The sequence below is a fragment of the Mustela erminea genome, chromosome 10 (assembly GCF_009829155.1).
Source record: "Mustela erminea isolate mMusErm1 chromosome 10, mMusErm1.Pri, whole genome shotgun sequence".
NCBI lineage: Eukaryota > Metazoa > Chordata > Mammalia > Carnivora > Mustelidae > Mustela > Mustela erminea.
In genome coordinates this window covers 5,312,308-5,331,594 of record NC_045623.1, presented here as the reverse complement: position 1 = coordinate 5,331,594, position 19,287 = coordinate 5,312,308, and the positions used below count along the sequence as shown (strand labels likewise).

The following is a 19,287-nucleotide window of genomic DNA, read 5'->3' as shown; positions in this document are numbered from 1 at the left end:
ATTGTGCTGCAGGAGGATCAGAGAAAATGCACAGTTTTAAAAAGCATATACAGGGATGCCTGGGTGGCTCTCAGTCAGGACATTCCTTCACCTTTTGTTTTTCTAGAAAATACCTATTCTTGCAATATTTAACTCTTGTCCATTCTAGATTTTTCTGGCCATCATGAAGATACTAATTGCTCCCACCTCAGTGTACTTATATCACCTATAACAATTTTAATTACTTGTTACCTTTTCTGACTTCCTCATTAACTCATAAGCCCCCTGAGGACCCTGGGGTCAAAAACTACATCTTACTTATCTTTATATCCCCAGTGTCTAGAGTGGAACCTAGCACATAAATGTTTAATGCATGTTTATTGAATCAGTGAATAAAAAAACAATCTTAGTCTCTCCAAGGTACTAGATGAGTTTAAGAATGTAACACTCTGGATAGGATTTTAGGATTTGCCAATATGATTAGCATGCGCATGTCCATATAGGGAAAAATTTGGAGTACAGAGGCCCTGACAATATAGCTCTCCTATAAACTATTTCAAGTAAGTCCAAGAGAGAGAAATTTGTGATATCAGAAATGAGGGACAAGAATTATAAAAGGACCCCAAGGCTGCTTTCAGTAATAGCACAAGCTAACACGCAGCCCAAAGACAAGACTCTGGTGTCTGTCTCCAGCTTTCTTCTTGTGAGCAGTCAGTTCACACGACCTGTGTAGCCAGACCATGCCTGAAGGGAGATGAAGACCATCACATCTTTGGTATCTTCATCTTTTTTTCAAAATTCTGTAGAGATATCCTAAAGAAGACACTAGCAGGAAGAGCTGGGGAGATAGTTTCTGTTTTAGTTTTCCTTTGTGCTCCAGGAAATAAGCATTTTGGTTTTATGTCCAGTGTCTTCATTTGACTAAATGAAGTCATTCATTTGCCTAAAAGAAGTAAGTAGAAAGAACAGTTTAGGCAATGGATAAGAAGCAGCCAGGCTTACCCTGCCATCGTAGAGCTTTTCTAGGACTACCCCAACAACCAGTATGATTTGTTACTGTAGAGACCACAAAAAGACTGCAGGACCCCATCCTTACCTATAATGAAAAGATTTCTGTGGAAGTACTCCTCGTGCAGTGCCTGAACCAAGGAAGATGAGAAGGCATTCCATACTGGGAAGGAGTAAAGGAGGCTAAGAAGGTTTATGAAGTGCACAAAAAAATAAATAATAAATAATAAATAAAAAGTGTATGAAGCTAGAATGAATCTGCGTGAGCAGATGGCAACAGTGAGATGGTTTTCCGCATGCCACATCATCCACCTGACTTTATACTTATTAGCTAGAAGACAAGTAACAATTGACCTTAACTTTATAGAACTGCTAAGATTACGTAGATCGTATCTTCAAAGTACTTTAGACCGGGAAAAGATATTTAATAAAGGGATACCACCTTAAAGGGAATAAAAGTAGAGGGGGCATTTTTCTAGTTTTTTAATATTCAATAACCTACTTTAATCCCTTGATTTTTTTTTTGTTACTGGATAATTTTATATCTATAGTCAATAAACGTTTGCTAAACACCTTCCATGTGCCAGGCAGTAAGAAAATCAAAGATCAGTAAGACATGATTCCTTCCTATAAAGATGATGTAAAGAGGTATGTGGGAAGTAGAATGAACAGAATTTGAATAAGGATTTAGTCATTCATATAACATTCCACAAATATTTTTTGAATACCTAGTTTTATTTTAAGTGCTGGGGACACAACCATGAATGAAACAAACTTGGTTTCTGCCCTCCTGAAACTTACCCTCTGGCGGAGAGGACTGAACAGTAAATATATAAACAAATAATTGCCAGTTGTGATTATTATTAAGGAGCAAACAGGTTGGGGTGCCTGGGTGGCACAGCAGGTTAAATCCTCTGCCTTTGGCTCAGGTCATGATCTCAGGGTCCTGGGATCAAGCCCCGCATCAGACTCTCTGCTCAGCAGGGAGCCTGCTTCTTCCTCTCTTTCTCTCTTTGCTTGCCTCTCTGCCTACATGTGATCTGTCTGTCAAATAAATAAATAAAAATCTTAAAAAAAAAAAAAAAGGAGCAAACAGGTTACTGTGGTAGACAACAATGTAGATAAGGATGTCAAATTAGATGCTAGTGGTTAGAGTCAGCCTTTATGAGGAAGTATTTAAGCTGAGATTTAAAGGACAAGACCAAAGCTAGACCCAGCAAGAAGGCACAAGAGACATCATGTAAAACCCTGAGGTTAGGGATGCCTGGGTGGCTCAGTGGGTTAGAGCCTCTGCCTTCGGCTCAGGTCACGATCCCAGGGTCCTGGGATTGAGTCCCGCATCGGGCTCTCTGCTCAGGGGGGTGCCTGCTTCCTCCTCTCTCTCTGCCTGCCTCTCTGCCTACTTGTGATCTCTGTCTGTCAAATAAATAAATAAAAATATTTTAAAAAAAAAAAACCCTGATGTTAAAAAAAAAAAAAAAAAAAGACTGGTACATTCAAAGGGGAGCAAGAGGCAGAATGGAGACTAGTGGTATAGACTTCTCTATTTTGGTGACTAGATAGTTGATGTCATTTTCTAGAAAAGGTAGTGCAGAAGAAGGAAGATAATTCAAACTTGGCATATGTTGAATTTGAGTTGCCTATGCACATCCAAGTGATATTCAGCAGGCAGTTGGCAACTTAAGAGGAAGGTATGGATTTATTAGTCCTTATGGAAATAATTCCAGGAATCAAAAAAATTAGGCACCATCAGCTAAACACCATTGGATAAACCTGAGAAAATAGCCAAGATTAACCATGGAAAATGTATAGAGTGAAATGAAATAGCATCGGGCCCATTCTGAGCAGAGAAGACCCAAGAAAATAATAACTAGAAAAGTTAAAGGGTAACTGAGAGAAATGGTATAAAAGCCAAGAAAGAAATATAATTTTAAATAACAATGATTCAATTGCCTGGCTAGCTCAGTTAGTAGAGCATGAGACTAAACAACAATTCATGTCATGAAAGATCGAATAAAGCATGGATTGGAAAATGTCATTGAATTTTACAACCAGAAGAAAATTCATGACCGTATTAGAGTAATGGTGAAGAGCATAGGTTGTAGAGCTACACTGCTTGTTTTTGAACAAGAGTTCAAAAGGACACTGCCACTAGCTGTGTGGCCTTGACTAAGTTACTTACTTACCCTCTTAGTGCTTCTGTTTCTGAATCCACAAAGTGAGGTTTTTCATAATACCTGCCTCACAGGGCTGTCATGAGGAGTAAATGAGTTAATACTGCTTCAAACAGTTCCTGGTACATAATAGGCATTGATGAATGTTGCTCTATTATTGCCATTATGATTATTAGTGAAAGCAATTTTCTTCAGGTAGGAGAACGGAATGGAAGCCGAATGGCAGCCAGTTGAAGAATAAATGGAGGTGAAGAAGAGGTGATAGTAAGTGTGAGTTCCTTTCAAAAAGTTTGGCTTTTATGGGGGAAATAGAGGATTGGCTACTAGAGATAAACTCAAGGCTATGGACAGACTTTCTTAGGAAGGAGACTTGAAACTGAAGGAAAAGAACCAGCCAGGAAGGAAATATTGAAGATAGAGAGGACAGGTGATGGAACAAGATTCTGGAGGCAGTAGAAAGGAAATAAGATCAAAGCACAGGTAGAGAATTCTTGGGTTTGCACACTGTCTTGTTTGAGGGGGACAAGTTGGGAGGATGATTGCAGATGTGAATATAGTAGAAGGAAGTATATATCTAATAACTTCTATAATAGGGGCATTAGCTACTGAGAACAAGGACTGGGAAAATGAATTCAAGATTTTCTGCTGGATGGGAGTGGTGCGACACCTGGTGGCTCAGGCAGATACATGTCTCACTATTGGTTTCAGCTGAGGTCATGAGCTCAGTGAGATCCTGTGCGATCAAGGCCGGTATCAGGCTCTGCACTCAGTGGGGAGTCTGCTTGAGGTTCTGTCTCCCCCTCTCCCTCTGCCCCTCCCCACCATGTGCTTGTGCACGCTCACACTCTCTCTCTCTCTCTCTCTAAAATAAAATTTAAAATTTTAATTAAATTAATTTATTTATTTGAGAGAGAGAGATAACAGAGGGAGAAGGAGAAAAGACTCCCCTCTGAACAGGAAACTGACGTGGGGCTGGATCCAGTACCCCGAGATCACGACCTGAGCTGTAAGCAGATGCTTAACTAACTGAGTCACCAGGCACCCCTAAAATAATTTTTTTTTTTAAGATTTAGTCTGCTGAGGGAATTGGGAAGAAATGGCTGACCAAGGGCAGGAGAAGAATTCCTCAGTAGTGTTGTAAGCTCTATTAAGACTAAAGACCATAAATCTGTAATGGCACCAATATCATAATGCACTCTAGCTGTTTTAGCAGCTCAGTCATGGGCACAGGGAAGATGGAGTGTTAGATTGATCCAAGATAGGGAGTTTTTAGGATCAGCGCTAAAGAAAGACAGTCAGGACAGTGTCCTAATGAGAGAAGTTGAAGCAAGTAAGCTTGGAGCTTAGACTCTGTGAAGAAGGAAATGGAAGGTAGGAAAAAGCAGAAGATTATAGATACCAGAGGTCACAAAGAGCTCTCAAATGGTGTAGTAGAAGCACAGGAGCAGGAGGACCAGAATATTGGAATTTTGGTTTCAAAGCCAACAAAATTCCTGAATGGCAGCTCTGGTGTTAGGCCAGAGTGAATAATGCTGAAGTGGATTCCATTTTTGAAACAGGAAGGGAAAACAAAACTAGTTTTGTTCTGTGATTCCAAGCTTCCTGGCTTATTCTTCAGCATTGCTTTCTCTCATTTATCCCAAATATCCATGGCATTTATTTTAACTACTAATTATCAGCATTCTCAAATAATCAGAAACAATTGATAACTAGATACAATTGATAATCTAAAACTCACGTATCTGCCTTTAAGATACTCACTTATAAATTCAGCTCATCTGTGAGATACCTTATGTGTTTATGGACAAAAATGAGTAAGACATAAGCTTATAAGACTTAAGACTTATTATGACCTAAGGGGGAAATGTGTATCTTGACGGTAAGTATAGTGGAAAGTGGTCCCTGGTATTTCTACTTTTCCAGCAGATTTACTTTCCTAACATTATTTTGCCAAAGCTTTTACTACTAAAAGTGCTTTGCTAGAGTTCACACTACCTTAAGTCAAAAAGTATTATCTGCAAATATTACTTTAGCATTACCATCGCCCAGCAATAGAGATGATTCTGGAAGCATATGGGATAGGAGGAAAATCCGTAGACTTTTATATATTTATTATGGAAGATCTACCTATTGATAATTGAATTTTTAAATTTAATATTGATAATTAAAATTTCGCTTATTTAAGTTGTATGTAATGGTTGAGGTTTTCTGTCATTTTTCCCCTTGCAATGCCATTTTATCTTTATCACTTTGATGTTTTTAGGGATTTTGTCCATAGAACAGCTCATCAGCCGGGTAGGTGTAATTGGTGTGACTCTCATGGCTCTTCTTTCTGGATTTGGTGCTGTCAACTGCCCATACACGTACATGTCCTATTTCCTCAGGTAAAAAGAATTTTGTCTCTTTTTTCTTTCCTGTTACTTCATGAATACATATGTCCTAGCATGCCATCACCATTAATACTTAAATATGAGATCTGTGACACTGCTTTTTAAATTCTCTTCCTCTGTCTTTAAAGGCATTATCCTAGGAATCTCTCCAAATAAATAATCTTATATTATTTGCCCTTTGTTTGTCCTACTTTCACTTATTTTTAAAATGGTTATTTCGGGGCACCTGAGTAACTCGGTTGAGTGTTCCACTCTTAATTTCGGCTCAGGTCATGATCTTGGGGTTGTGAGACTTGAGATTGAGCCCCACATTGGGGTCTGCACTTAGCAGAGAGTCTGCTTGAGATCCTCCCTCTCCCTCTCCTTTTACCCCCACTCATAGGCATACACTCACTCACTCTCTGTCTCTCTCTAAAATAAATAAATCTTTTTAAAAATGGTGATTTTAGTCAGATTCTCTTTACTTCGTCTTACACTTTTTAAAGGCGCATGTCTCATGCAATGTGAGCTAATCCCCACTTCAGTAAATCAGTTCCTCCTAGAAGTAGAATGGTAGAAGGCAATCCCTTCTTGTAAGTTGTAAGAGTGCTTACATGTGCATCATAAATGTCATTGGCTCAAAGCTAAGAAAGACTATATAAGAGAGCCAGTTACCTTCTATTGCCCTGAGACTGCAAAACTTTTAACTATTAAACAAATGAAAGCAAAAGCATTTTTGCTTTTTTAGTCATTTTAGTATTCTCTAGAAAAGGTCCTTGAATTACTGGGTAACAACTAAGGTTTATGTGTTTCTCCAGCTGTCTTGTATTTATTATGCCCAAGGATGGGATCCCAAAACATTGCTAACAGTTTGTGCCTATTTATAGAAATGTGACTGATGCAGATATTCTAGCCCTGGAACGGCGACTGCTCCAAACCATGGATATGATCATCAGCAAAAAGAAAAGGTGAGATATCAGCACATTAAAAAACTTGTACTCCTAGAATTTCTCAATAAGAAATGTAACTATGAATTGGGGCTAACAGGGAATTTCATCTTACTTACTGTTGTAATAAATTAAAGTACCATCAAAGACTTAATGTCTAGTCTTGCATGAAAGAAATTTTCAAATTCCACTTATTTCCTGACTTTAGATAAATTCTCCTGAGATTAGCTATTAATATAATGTTTACATTTGAAGGTATTCTGCGTTGGATGCTCTAAAAGTCTATTGCCTTACATTTTTATAAACTTCTGCGTGCCTGATTTCAATCTTTTCAACTTCCTTTTCTCCAACCGCTTTGAAAAATCCTTCAAGTCTTCTAGCTATTGTCATTTTATCATTTAAGAAGCACTTTTACAATGTATACTCCTAAAGTGGCATTTCTAGAAATCTATCACATTGAGTCACCTAGGCTGTATACTCAGACTGTCTAAATTTGAATCCTTGGCCCACAATTCACAGTGTGGCTTTGAGGTGTTACTTTATGTCTTGGTTTCCTCATCTGTAAAATGGAAATAATGAGTTGACATGTAGAACTCTTAGAACAGTGAACCACACAGAGCTGAGGAATACTATTGAACATACTAATATTGTCTCTGGAGGACAGTCATTAGGTTTTTGTGTTTTGTCTTCATTTATTCATTCATGTGTTTTCATTCTCTTAGTAATTATAGGAAGCCTAGCTTATGCTAGGTACTGCACTAAATGCTGAACTCATAGAGATAGGATGAGGAACAAGATAAGTTACTGGGGTGCCTGGTTGGCTCAGTTGGTTAAGCGCCTGTCTTCGGTTCGGGTCATGATCCCAGAGTCCTGGGATCAAGCCCTGAGGCATCAGGCTCCCGGCTTGGTGGGGAACCTGCTTCTCCCTCTGCCCTTCCCCACCCCCCAACTTGTGTTCTCTCTCATGTGAGCTTCCTCTCTGTCTCTGTAACAAATAAAATCTTTCTTAAAAAAAGATAAGTTACTGACTTCATGAAGCTCATTAGTCTACTGTCTTTTTTAAAGTTCTATTACCCAAATAAAAACAATGACATAGAGGTTCTAAATTGCATGAGTGTTTCTGCATTTCTGCATTTTGTCTTTCAACATTTTTCTGTAGTAAGACCCAGAGTCACGTCAAAGAAGGCTTAATGTAAGAGATAACATAGACTTTAGAATGATAAAGAGGGCCTGATTTACCAGCTCATTATTGATCTCCATTTCTGTATACCTGTCCTAGAGTATTGATTCACATGTTGAATATACATTTATTCTTTGCATTTTGTTCACATTGATTCTATACAGTTTATTTCACATAAAAATGTAAATTTAGATTTAAAAAACTTAACAGTAAAAGCAGCATTATTCAATATTGAAAGATGATTATAAAGGAATAATACTATTTTGGTTCCTGTGATTATTCTCCCATATACTATACTTCTTTCATTCATATGGAGAGATGAAAGTAATGACCCATGTCAAATGTGGAGGTACACTTTATTTAAGATTTATTTGAGAGAGAGGGCGCGAGTGCACGAGCAGGTAGGAGGGGGAGAGGGAGAAGCATGCTTCCTGTCGAGCAGGGAGCCCCTCATGGGCTCGATCCCAGGACCTGAACTGAAGGCTTGCTGAACCAACTGAGCCATCCAGGCCTCCTCGATACTGTTTTCCACAGTCAATGCACTAGTTTGCATTCCCACCCATAGTGCACAAGGGTTTCCTTTTCTTCCACATCCTTGCCAACACTTGTTATTCTTGTCTTTTTTTATTATATCCATTGTGACTGGCATGAGGTGATATCTCATTGTGGTTTTGTTTTGCATTTACTTGATTGGTGATTTTGAGCATCTTCTCATGTATCTGTTGGGCATCTGTATGTCTTCTTTAGAATAATGTCTATTCAGGTCCTCTGCCTACTTTTAATCAGATTGTCTTTTTGGTGTTGAGTTGTATAAGTTCCTTATACATTTTGGATATTAACCCCTTCTTGGATACATCATTTGCAAATATCTTCTGCCGTTAAGTAGGTTGTCTTTTTGTTTTACTGGTTTCCTTTGCTGTGCAGAGGCTTTCTATTTTGATGTTGTCCCAAAAGTTTATTCTTACATTTGTTTCCCTCAACAGAGGAGACATATCCAGAAAAATATATCTAAAGTTAATGTCCAAGAGATTACCACTGGTGTTTTCTTCTAGGAGTTTTATGGTTTCAGGTCTCACGTTTAGGTCTTAATCCATTTTGAGTTTACTTTTACATATAGTGTGAGAAGGTAGTCCAACTGCATTCTCATGTAGCTGTCAGGTTTCCCCAGCACCGTTTATCTAAGAGACTGTCCTTTCCCTTTGTATATTCTTGCCTCCTTTGTTATAGATTGAGTATGTAAGTGTGGATTTGTTTCTGGGCTTTCTATTTCATTCCATTGATCCATATTGTGTTTGATTACTATAGCTTTGTAGTACATTTGGAACTCCAGGACTGTGATACCTCCAGTTTTGTTCTTCCTGCTCAAGATTGACTTGGATATGTGGGGTCTTCTGTGGTTCAACACAAATTTTTGAACACTTTGTTCTAGTTCTATGGAAAAGGCTGTTGGTATATGACAGGGATTGCACTGAATCTGTACATTGCCTTGGGACCACAATTTGCAATATTTTATTATTTTTTTTAAGATTTTATGTATTTATTTGACAGAGAGATCACAAGTAGGCAGAGAGGCAGGCAGAGAGAGAGGGAGAAGCAGGCTTCCTGCTGAGCAGAGAGCCCAGTGTAGGGCTCGATCCCAGAACCCTGAGATCATGACCTGAGCTGAAGGCAGAGGCTTAACCCACTGAGCCACCCAGGCACCCCTATTTTTAATCCTTTGTTTTGTTGATGTGATGTATCATGTTGGTTTTGTTGCTTATATTTTGTTGAGGATTTTTGCATCTGTGTTCATTGGGAGTACTGACCTGTAGTTTTCTCTTTCTGTAGTGTCTTTGGTTGATTTTGGTATCAGGTTAATGCTGGTTTCATAGAATGAATTTCTTCCCCTTCTATTTTTTGGACCATTTGAGGAGAATAGTATTAACTCTTCTTTGAATATTTGGTAGAATTCACCTGTGATTCTGTCTGGTCTTAGATTTTTGCTTATTGGGAGTTTTTTTTATCACATTCAACTTTGTTGCTAGTAATTGGTCTGTTCAGATTTTCTATTTCTTCCTCATTTGGTTTTGGTATGTTTGTATTGTATTTGATATGTTTCTAGGAATTTATCCATTTCTTCTAGGTTGTCCCATTTGTTGGCATATAATTTTTTGTAGTGGTCTCATAATTCTTTGTATTTCTGTGGTGTCAGTTGTTGTTTCTTCTCTTTTATTTCTGGTTTTATTTATTTGGGCCCTGTCTGTCTGTCTGTCTGTCTCTCTTTTTTTTCATGATGAATCTGACTAAAGGTTTATCAATTTTATTACCTTTTCAAAGAACCAACTCTTGGTTTCATTGATCTTTCTATTTTCTTTTTTTAGAGTCTATTTCATTTATTTCTTCCTGGTCTTTATTATTTCCTTCCTTCCACTAAGCTTGGGCTTTGTTTGTTCTTTCTCTAGTTCATTTAGTTATAAGGTTAAAGTGTTTGAGATTTTTCTTATTTCTTGAGATAGGACTGTATTGCTATAAGTTTCCCTTTTAGAACTGTTTTTGTTGCATCTGAAAGATTTTGAATGATTGTTTTTCCACTTTCATTTGTCTCTCTATATTTTTTATTTCCTCTCTGATTTCTTCATTGACCTATTGGTTGGTTTGGAGCACATTTAACCTCCATGTGTTTGTGTTTTTTCCAGTTGCTTTCTTGTGATTGATATCTTGTTTCATACCATTGCAGTCAGAAAAGATGCATAGTATGATTTCAGTCTTTTTTAAATTTATTGAGACTTGTTTTGTGGCCCACATGTGATCTGTCCTGGAGAATGTTCCATGTCCACTTGAAAAAAATGTGTATTCTGCTGTTTTGGGGGTGGAATCTTCTGTATCTATTAAGTCCATCTGGTCTAGTTCAGAGATGCTGTTTCCTTATTGATTTTTGGCCCAGATATTCTCTTTATTGATGTAAGTGGGGTATTAATGTTCTCTACTATTATTGTGTTACTGTCAATTTCTACATTTATGTCTGTTAACATTTGTATTACGTACTTACATACTCTGATGTTGTGTGCAAAGATGTTTACACTTATTATATCCTTGTTGGATTCATTTCTTTATCATTACATAATGCCCTTCTGTGTCTCTTGTTAAAGTCTTTGTTATAGAGTCTGCTTTGTCTGATAAGTACTGCTACCCTGACCCCCTCCCCACCACGCCTCACCCCACTTTCATTTGCATGGAATATGTTTTCCAGCCCTTCATTCTCAGTCTGTATGTGTCTTTGGGTCAGAAGTGAGCCTCTTGTAGGTAGCATACAGATGGGTCTTGTTTTTTCACCCATTCAGTCATTCTATGTCTTTTGATTAGAGCATTTACATCATTTTCATTTTAAAGTAATTATTGATAGGCATGTACTTACTGCCATTTTGTCCATTGTTTTCTGGCTATTTTTGTAGTTCTTCTGTTCCTTCTCTTGCTCTCTCTTGCTATTTTCTCTTGTGACTGATGACTTTCTTTAGTGTATGCTTGGCTTTCTTTCTCTTTATTTTTTGGTTATCTTTGCTCCCCCATTTTATGTATATGTTGTCATGTTTTCTATCTTTATATAGATTTCAAGGTATATAGTTATAACTATATAGATATATAACTTTATAACTTTATAAAGTTAACTTTATATTAACTTTATAGATATATATATATCGATATATCCAGACATATGTATAGATATATATTTTCATATCATCCTTTTCTTCTACTTAGAGCCTTTTCTTTTCATTTAATGAAGTCCCTTTAACATTTCTTCTAAGGCCAAATTAGTGGTAATGAACTCCTTTAAGTTCTTTTATTTTTTTAAAGATTTATTTATTTATTTGATAGAAAGAGACACAGCAAGAGAGGGAACACAACAGAGAGAGTGGGAGAGGGAGAAGCAGGCTTCCCACCAAGCAGGGAGCCTGATGCAGGGCTCAATCCCAGGATCCTGGGATCCCGGCCTGAGCTGAAGGCGGATGCTTAATGACTGAGTCACCCAGGTGCCGCTGAACTCCTTTAACTCTGGGAAACTCTCTCCTTCTATTCTGAATGATAACCTTGCCAAGTAGAGTATTCTTGCATGTAGGTTTTTTCCCTTTCAGTACTTTGAATATATTATACTATTCCTTTTTGTTCTGCCAAGTTTGTGCTGGAAAATCAGACAATAGCCTTGTGGGATTTCCCTTATGTATAACTATTTGCTTCTTGCCGCTTTTAAGAGTCTCTTCAATAGTTGACATTTTAATTATAATATGTCATGGTGTGGACCTCCGTGGGTTTATCTTGTTTGGAATTCTTTGCATCCTAGGCCAAGATGTCTGTTTTCTTCCCCAGGTTAGGGAAGTTTTCTGCTATTTTTTTAAATAAGTTTCCTGCCCCTTTCTCTCTTTCTTCTTCTGGGACCCCTATAATATGAGTGTTTGTTTACTTGATATTGTCCAATAAATCCCTCAACCTTCCCTTATTTTTTTTAATTCTTCTTTCTTTTTGCTGTTCAGCTTAGGTGGCTTGCATTAACTTGTCCTCTAGATCACTAATTCATTCTTCTGCATCCACTAATCTGGGTTAATTCCCTCTAGTATATTTTTCATTTCAGTTATTATATCCCTCAACTCTGGTTCTTTTTATATTTTCTATCTCTTTGTTAAAGTTCTCAGTGAGTTCTTTCACCCTTCTCTCCTGTCTGGTGAACATCTTTATGATCATGATTTTATACTCTTTATCAGGCATATTGCTTTTCTCCATTTCATTTATCTCCTTCCATTCTTTTTATAAGGTTTCATCTTGTTCTTTAGTTTGGAGCATGTTCCTCTCTCTCATTTTGCCTGCCTTTCTGTGCCTGTTCTATGAATTTGGTAGAACAGCTACTTCTCTTAAACTTGAGGGAATGCCCCTGTGTGTGGTCATCCTCTGTGTAGACTGTGTGACTGGTAATTTTGGTTAACTGACTGGAGCTGTGGCTGGCATGGGCTGGGGGTCCTGAAGCACTCCATTCTGGGTCTGGGATGTTCAGAGCTGAAGTGGGTGTGGTCCGGGATGGTCCTGGGGCTCTCTGTACAGAGAGTGCCTCAGCAAGATAGCTGAAGGTAAATTGGGGTGGGGGGCACGTGTCGTGGGCCTCGCTCTGCGGAAAGCTCTGCAAAATAGCTGCAGCTGCAATGAGTACAAGCCAGGGTGTCTTAGGGCATTCCACAAAGGAAGCACCCTGAAGGGGTGGTTGGAGCCAAAGCTGCCACAGGCCAGAATGCTCCATTCAGGGAGTGCCCTGGCAGGACAGCTGGCACTGAAGTAGGCACAGGCTAGGGGTTCCCAAGGTGCTCCACACAGTGGGTACCCTGGCAGGGTAGCTAGAGCGAGAGCTAAAGCATCCATGAGCTAGGAGGTCCCAGAGTGCTCTGCATCAGGGGGACCCCAGCAAGCCATCTGCAACTGAACTGGTGTGGGCCTGGTGCTTTGCACCTTTGCTCCTGTGTCACCTGGTGAGATGGGTGGAGCTCTAGTGACCAGGGTGTCCCAGTGTGCATGGTTTTGGGCCTCCCTTGGTGGGACAGCTGGGGATGATGTGGTCAAGGGGCTCACTGAGATGGTAATCTGACTAATGTGCCCAGCCCCTGCTCCTGTCTATACTGTCAAGGTGAAGGGGAAACATAAACTATGGTGCTTGCCAGCCCCTCCCACCTGAAGGGAGTTTCAGCAGTTCCTCTGCTGTCTGATAGGGTTCTAGAGCTTGTTCCTTTATATTCTATTTGCTATTCTAAACCACAGCTTTTTTTCTGTGCCTCGGAGCAGACAAATCTGCTCATGATCCTTTAGTATTATTCTTTCCCCCTGCCCATTCTCCCCAGCTGCGCATTTCACAGCATTGGGGGTGGAGGGGTTCCCTTTAATTTAGTCTCCGTCTGTTTTGTTGTTCTCTATGTGGTCTATCTTTTTTTATACAGAAGCTGTTTAGTCAGCCCACAGTTATTCTTCAGGAGGAATTGCTCTATAAATAGGTATAGATTTGATGTGTCTATAGAGGAGGAAAGTTCAGAGTCTTCCTACATCACCATCTTCAGCCTTTTCCTTAGATGTGTTCTTTTAAGCCATTTTATCATAGTGGTTAGGAATTCCTTTCCCATGTTTAGGAATTGGCCTTGAGCCATACATGTATCCCTGTAGGTTCTGTCTAGTCGGAATCTGGGATGGTTTGTGGTCCTGCAATAAATCTTATTAATTTGAGTGGCTCTCAGAAAAGTCAGCCTTCCAACTTGGCCTAATTAGCACAGCAGTGGAGCTAATAGGACAGACAGGCAACTAACATGACAACACTGGGGCCCTTGGGATTCATACTAGAAAAACTGTTTTCACAAACACTGATAGTTGGGGAGTAGTGGCCAGAAAACCATTTTTTAATTTAACAGCAGAGGGCCATAGTGAGATGGCATGCAGGAAAAGTAACATCTGTTATGTACAAGAGTTAATGGTTGAAAATTGCAAGAAAGAGGCACACTGCGTTCTCACTTGAAATACTAAAGAGAAGATGAGGTTTATAGTATTTGAAAAACCTTCCTCAAAAACCTAGTTCAGTTAGTATGAACATGCTGGTTTAGTGGTCAAAACCATCATCTTTTTTCAGGCTGAGAGAGTTAAGTCATCTGTTACATTGTTTTGTTTTTCTGTTGACTTAGATATTAAAGCTTTTATTTTGGTAATCTTTGATATAGCTGGAATATAGCCTGTATTCACAAACAATATTAATACAATTTTGAAATTGTGGTCCTGTGGAAGATAGAAAATACAACTATATAACTACACTATGGTATAATGAAAAGAACTTAAACTAGACAATCACTTTATTTTTATTTATTTATTTTTTTTTTTTTAAGATTTTACCTATTTATTTGACAAAGAGATCCCAAGTAGGCAGAGAGGCAGGCAGAGAGAGGAAGCAGGCTCCCTGCTGAGCAGAGAGCCCGACGTGGGGCTTGATCCCAGGACACTTGAGATTGTTAGCTGAGCCAAAGGCAGAGGCCCAACCCACTGAGCCACCCAGGCGCCCCTAGACAATCACTTTATATTAAGCATGTTAAATGATCTTGGGCATATCTTGACGGTCTTAGTTTCCTCATAGAATGATGGGGTTAACTAAAGGGTCTCTACGATTCCTTTCAGCCCATAAATTCTGAATTTATAATTTTCGCTTATGGATTACAGAAAAATTAGAGTATTACAGCATGTAAAAGTTTAATGCAAGCTATTACTATGAGGAAAAATTCTTAACCTTTACTCTCTAGTTGGTTGTTATTTTTCTTTTTTTTTTTTAGGTTCTCTTGAAAATTTGTAGGGATAGAGAAAAAAAATACATTCACTGGTAAAACTTTAGAACCAGCCACAACTACCCTCAAAGTATGGCACTGCCAAGAGTTTAACTAATTCCTTTGACAGAAAACCATAAAAATTAGAAAAATTGTAAACAATAATAATAATAATAATATTCAAATGCACTGGAAAATGAACAGAGAGAGAAAACTTTGAGAAGAGTATCAGATTATTTCATGTTTGTGGCTTTCTTGCCTGGAGTTGCTCTTTAACCACTGCCGGCTCTCCTAGCACCCACTCAGACTGATAAATTTCCAGTTACTCTGATTTGAACTTTGAAGTGAAATTTTGGAGACAAAAGAGATGCAGAAGTACTAAGATAATAGAATCTAAGTATAAACTGTCTGAATACACTCATCACTAAACCATGCATTTGCAAAGTAAATACCAGAGAAACTGAGAAAAAGTAGGGAGAAACGAGAAGGGGGTGTACCCTTGAAAGACATAACTGCCTCTTACTATGATTTGCAAGTGTGTTGTGCCTTTGGTTGAGTGCATTGTCTGAACTATGTGTAAGATGGCACGGAGCTCAAATGACAGAAAGTAATATTCTTACTGGCTTGAGGTGTCACGAGGTAGAACTGAGAACTGGCAAAGCACTTAGAAATTTTGAGAGATTGCTATAAACAAAGAGACCAGAGAAAGGATAAACCTTAAAATCTGACTGTAAAATCTGTTCAGATTCTTTGCTGAGCTTAAGCAGGTCTGTGGTCAACAGAGACCATCAGAGTCAGACCAAAAAGAGAGTTGCCGGATGCTGAAAAACTAAGCAAAGACATTAGTTGCTGCATATAGTAGATATGACAGTTTCACAATTTGAACCCAGGGAATTTAACTGCTTAATAGAACAACAACAACAACAACAAAAAAAAAATCCTTAGAAAAACAAAACAGATTTCAAAGCACTGCAACATAATATATACGGTGTTAAGTTTTTAGCTAAAACTTACTATACGTACCAAAAAATAGGGACATGCAATCCATATTCAAGACAAAAAGCAGTTAATGGACACTTAACTTAAAGTGAGCCCAGATAATAGATTTAGCAAACAGACTTAAAAGCAGCTATTATAAATTCTAAGAAATGAAGGTAAGCATAATATTAGTGAATAGATAAAGGATCCCAAAAGAAAAATGGAAACTGTATTTTTAAAAGAAAACAAAAAGAAATTCAAAAGTTAAAAAGTACAGTAACTGAGGGGCACCTGGGTGGCTCAGTGGGTTAAAGCCTCTGCCTTTGGCTCAGGCCATGATCCCAGGGTCCTGGGATCAAGCCCCGCATTGGGCTCTCTGCTCAGCAGGGAGCCTGCTTCCCCCCTCTCTCTCTCTCTGCCTGCCTCTCTGCCTACTTAGGATCTCTGTCAAATAAATAAATAAAATCTTTAAAAAAACAAACAAAAAAAAGTACCATAACTGAAATGAAAATTTTACTAGGTGGGTTTAGCAGAAATTGAGATAGAAAAAATTATTCAAGTTGAAAACAGATCAATAGAAATTACTCAGTTTGAAAAAGAGAGAGAGAAAAGACTGGGAAAAAGTGCATAGTGTCTCAGTATAAAACAGTATCAAATAGTTCAACATGGAGTTGTGAGTCCTAAAGAGTGAGGAAGAAGCAAAAAAGTATTTAAAGAAATAATGGCCAGAAACTTCCCAAATTTGGAGGGAAATGTTAGTTTACAGATCCAAAAAGCCTAAAGAACCCCAACTGGGATAAACACAAAAGTACACCGAGTTCATATGGTCAAATTGATAAAAGAGGAAGACAAAGAAAGTTTTATAAGCAGCAAGAGAAGAATGTTACATATAGGCAAACCATGCAAGCTAATGGTTATTTAACAATGTTGCAAGGTACAAAATAAACGTACAGAGATAAGCTGTATTTCTTTATACTGGTAATTAGATACAATATAAACTACAATACCATACCAGTTACAATCACTGTAAAAATGAAAGGTGTAAGTCTAACAAAACACATACAGGACTCACTTGCGGCAAACTTTATGAAAGAATCCAAGTATCTAAATAGTTGTAACAGGTTTATCAATTGGAAGCCTCAAAATAGGGGAGATACTGATTCCCTCTACATTGACGCACAGGTTTCACATATGTCCCAATGAGATTTTTTGTAGATCTACACAAAATTATTCTAATATATAGAAAGACAAAAGTGCTAGAACAGCTAAAACAGTTTTGAAAAAGAATAAAATGGAAAGACTCAGTCTGATTTCAAATCTTACTATATTGCTGTACTAATCAAAACTATGTGATATTGGCAAAGGTATAGACATACCAATGGAACAGAGTAGAAAACTCAGACCAACACAAGTATGCCCAACTAATTTTTTACAAAGATACAAGAAACTTCAGTGAAGATAAGGTAAATTTTGAACAAATGATGCTGGAGCAATTTGACATCCGTAGATTTTCTTTTTTTTTTTCAATATAAAGCTCTCATCTTACACAAAAATTAACTCAAACTATAAAACTCTACAACTAGGGACGCCTGGGTGGCTCAGTTGGTTAAGCAGCTGCCTTCGGCTCAGGTCATGATCCCAGGGTCCTGGGATCGAGTCCCATATCAGGCTCCTTGCTCGGCAGGGAGCCTGCTTCTCCCTCTGCCTCTGCCTGCCTCTCTGTCTGCCTGTGCTCGCTCGCTCTCTCTCCCTCTGTCTCTCACAAATAAATAAATAAAATCTTTAAAAAAAAAAAAAAAAAAAAAAACTCTACAACTAGGGGGGAAAAAAATGTAGGAAATCATAGGAGGGACCTAGGGGTAGGCAGTGTTCTTAGACTTGACACCAAAAGCGTACTTTATAAAAGGAAAAATTAATAAGTTGGATTTCATCCAAACTAAAAAATTCCGCTCTGGGAAAGACATTGCTCAGAGGATGAAAAGACAAATTACAGACTGGGAGAAAAATTTGCAAACCACATTATCTGGGGGGAAAAAAAACTACTAAAATATGTGAACTTTCAAAACAATTAAAAAACATAAAAAGACCAATTTAAAAATGAGCCTTAGCCAGTTAAGCATCTGCCTTTAGCTCAGGTCCTGATCCCAGGGTCCTGGGATGGAGTCTCACATTGGGCGCCTTGCTTAGCGGGGAGCCTGCTTCTCCCTCTGCCTGCCGCTCCCCCACTTATGCTCACTGTCTCCCGCTCTCTCTCTGTGTGTGTCAAATAAATAAATAAAATCTAAAAAAAGAAAAAAAATTGGCAAAAGACATGCAGATATTTCATTGTAGAGCATATACAGATGGCAATTTAGTACATGAAAAGATGTTTTAACATCATAAGCCATTAGAGAAATGCTATTAAAACGACAAGATAACCATGTATTAGAACGGCTAAAATAAATTAGTGACACCAAATTCTAGTAAGGATGCAGAGACACTGGATCACTCATACACTGCTGGTTAAAATGTCGTAATAGTAATTCTGGATCACATTTAGCCGTTTCTTTAAAAACTAAACATGCAATGACCACACAGCCCAGCGGATTGCATTTCTGGGCATTTATCCCAAAGAAATGAAGACTTACGTTCACACAAAACTTGTACGCTGATGTGTATAGCAGTGTTATTCATAGTAGCCAAAAATGGAAATAAGCTAGATATTCTTTAATGAATGAATAGTTGAACAAAGTGTGGCACATCCATACCACAGAATACTACTAAGGAACCAGAAGGAATGAACTATCAATAAAACAGCCTGGGTGACTCTCAGAAAATTAGGCTGAGTGAAAAAAGCCAATCCACAAAGGTATATACTATCTGATTCTATTTATGTAACATTTTTGAAATGACAAAATGGAAATGGAAAACAAATTTGCGGTTGCTGGGTAATTAAAGAAGAGTTGGAGTTGAGAGGAGGGAAGTGGGCTATATAAAGGCAACATGAAGGATTCTTGTAGTGATGGAAATGTTCTGTATCTTGACTCTTATCAGTGTCAATACCCTGGATGTGATACTGTACTATAAATTTGCAAGATGTTTCCATTGGGAAAAGCTGGGTGAAGGGTAATTGAGATCTTTTTTTTTTTATAACCACATGCAAATCTACAATTATCTCAAAATGTTTAATTATAAAAGCGATTGCTGAAAAAAAAGCGATTGCTGAATTCCCATCTTTCTGGTTTCCATCAGAAAACCGCAGAATGGCATATTTAAACCACAGTAGATCTTTTGCAACTTCTTGACTTGAAATCTACCACTAAACCTCAGCCGGGTGCATGTGTCTTTCCAGACTATGGGTTTTTTAAT

The 19,287-nt window shown here is 38.2% G+C and overlaps 1 protein-coding gene across 4 annotated transcripts in view; it reads left to right on the top strand.

The window, feature by feature from the left end:
* The window catches only part of LOC116567003 (Golgi pH regulator), a 59,990-nt gene that overhangs the window by 16,195 nt on the left and 24,508 nt on the right, over positions 1-19,287 (top strand). For all 4 annotated transcript variants that reach the window (XM_032301750.1, XM_032301748.1, XM_032301751.1 and 1 more), the window contains exons 6-7: positions 5,425-5,545; positions 6,418-6,498. In XM_032301750.1, coding sequence (XP_032157641.1) covers positions 5,425-5,545; positions 6,418-6,498 — 202 coding nt within the window. The remainder of the gene's footprint in view (positions 1-5,424; positions 5,546-6,417; positions 6,499-19,287) is intronic.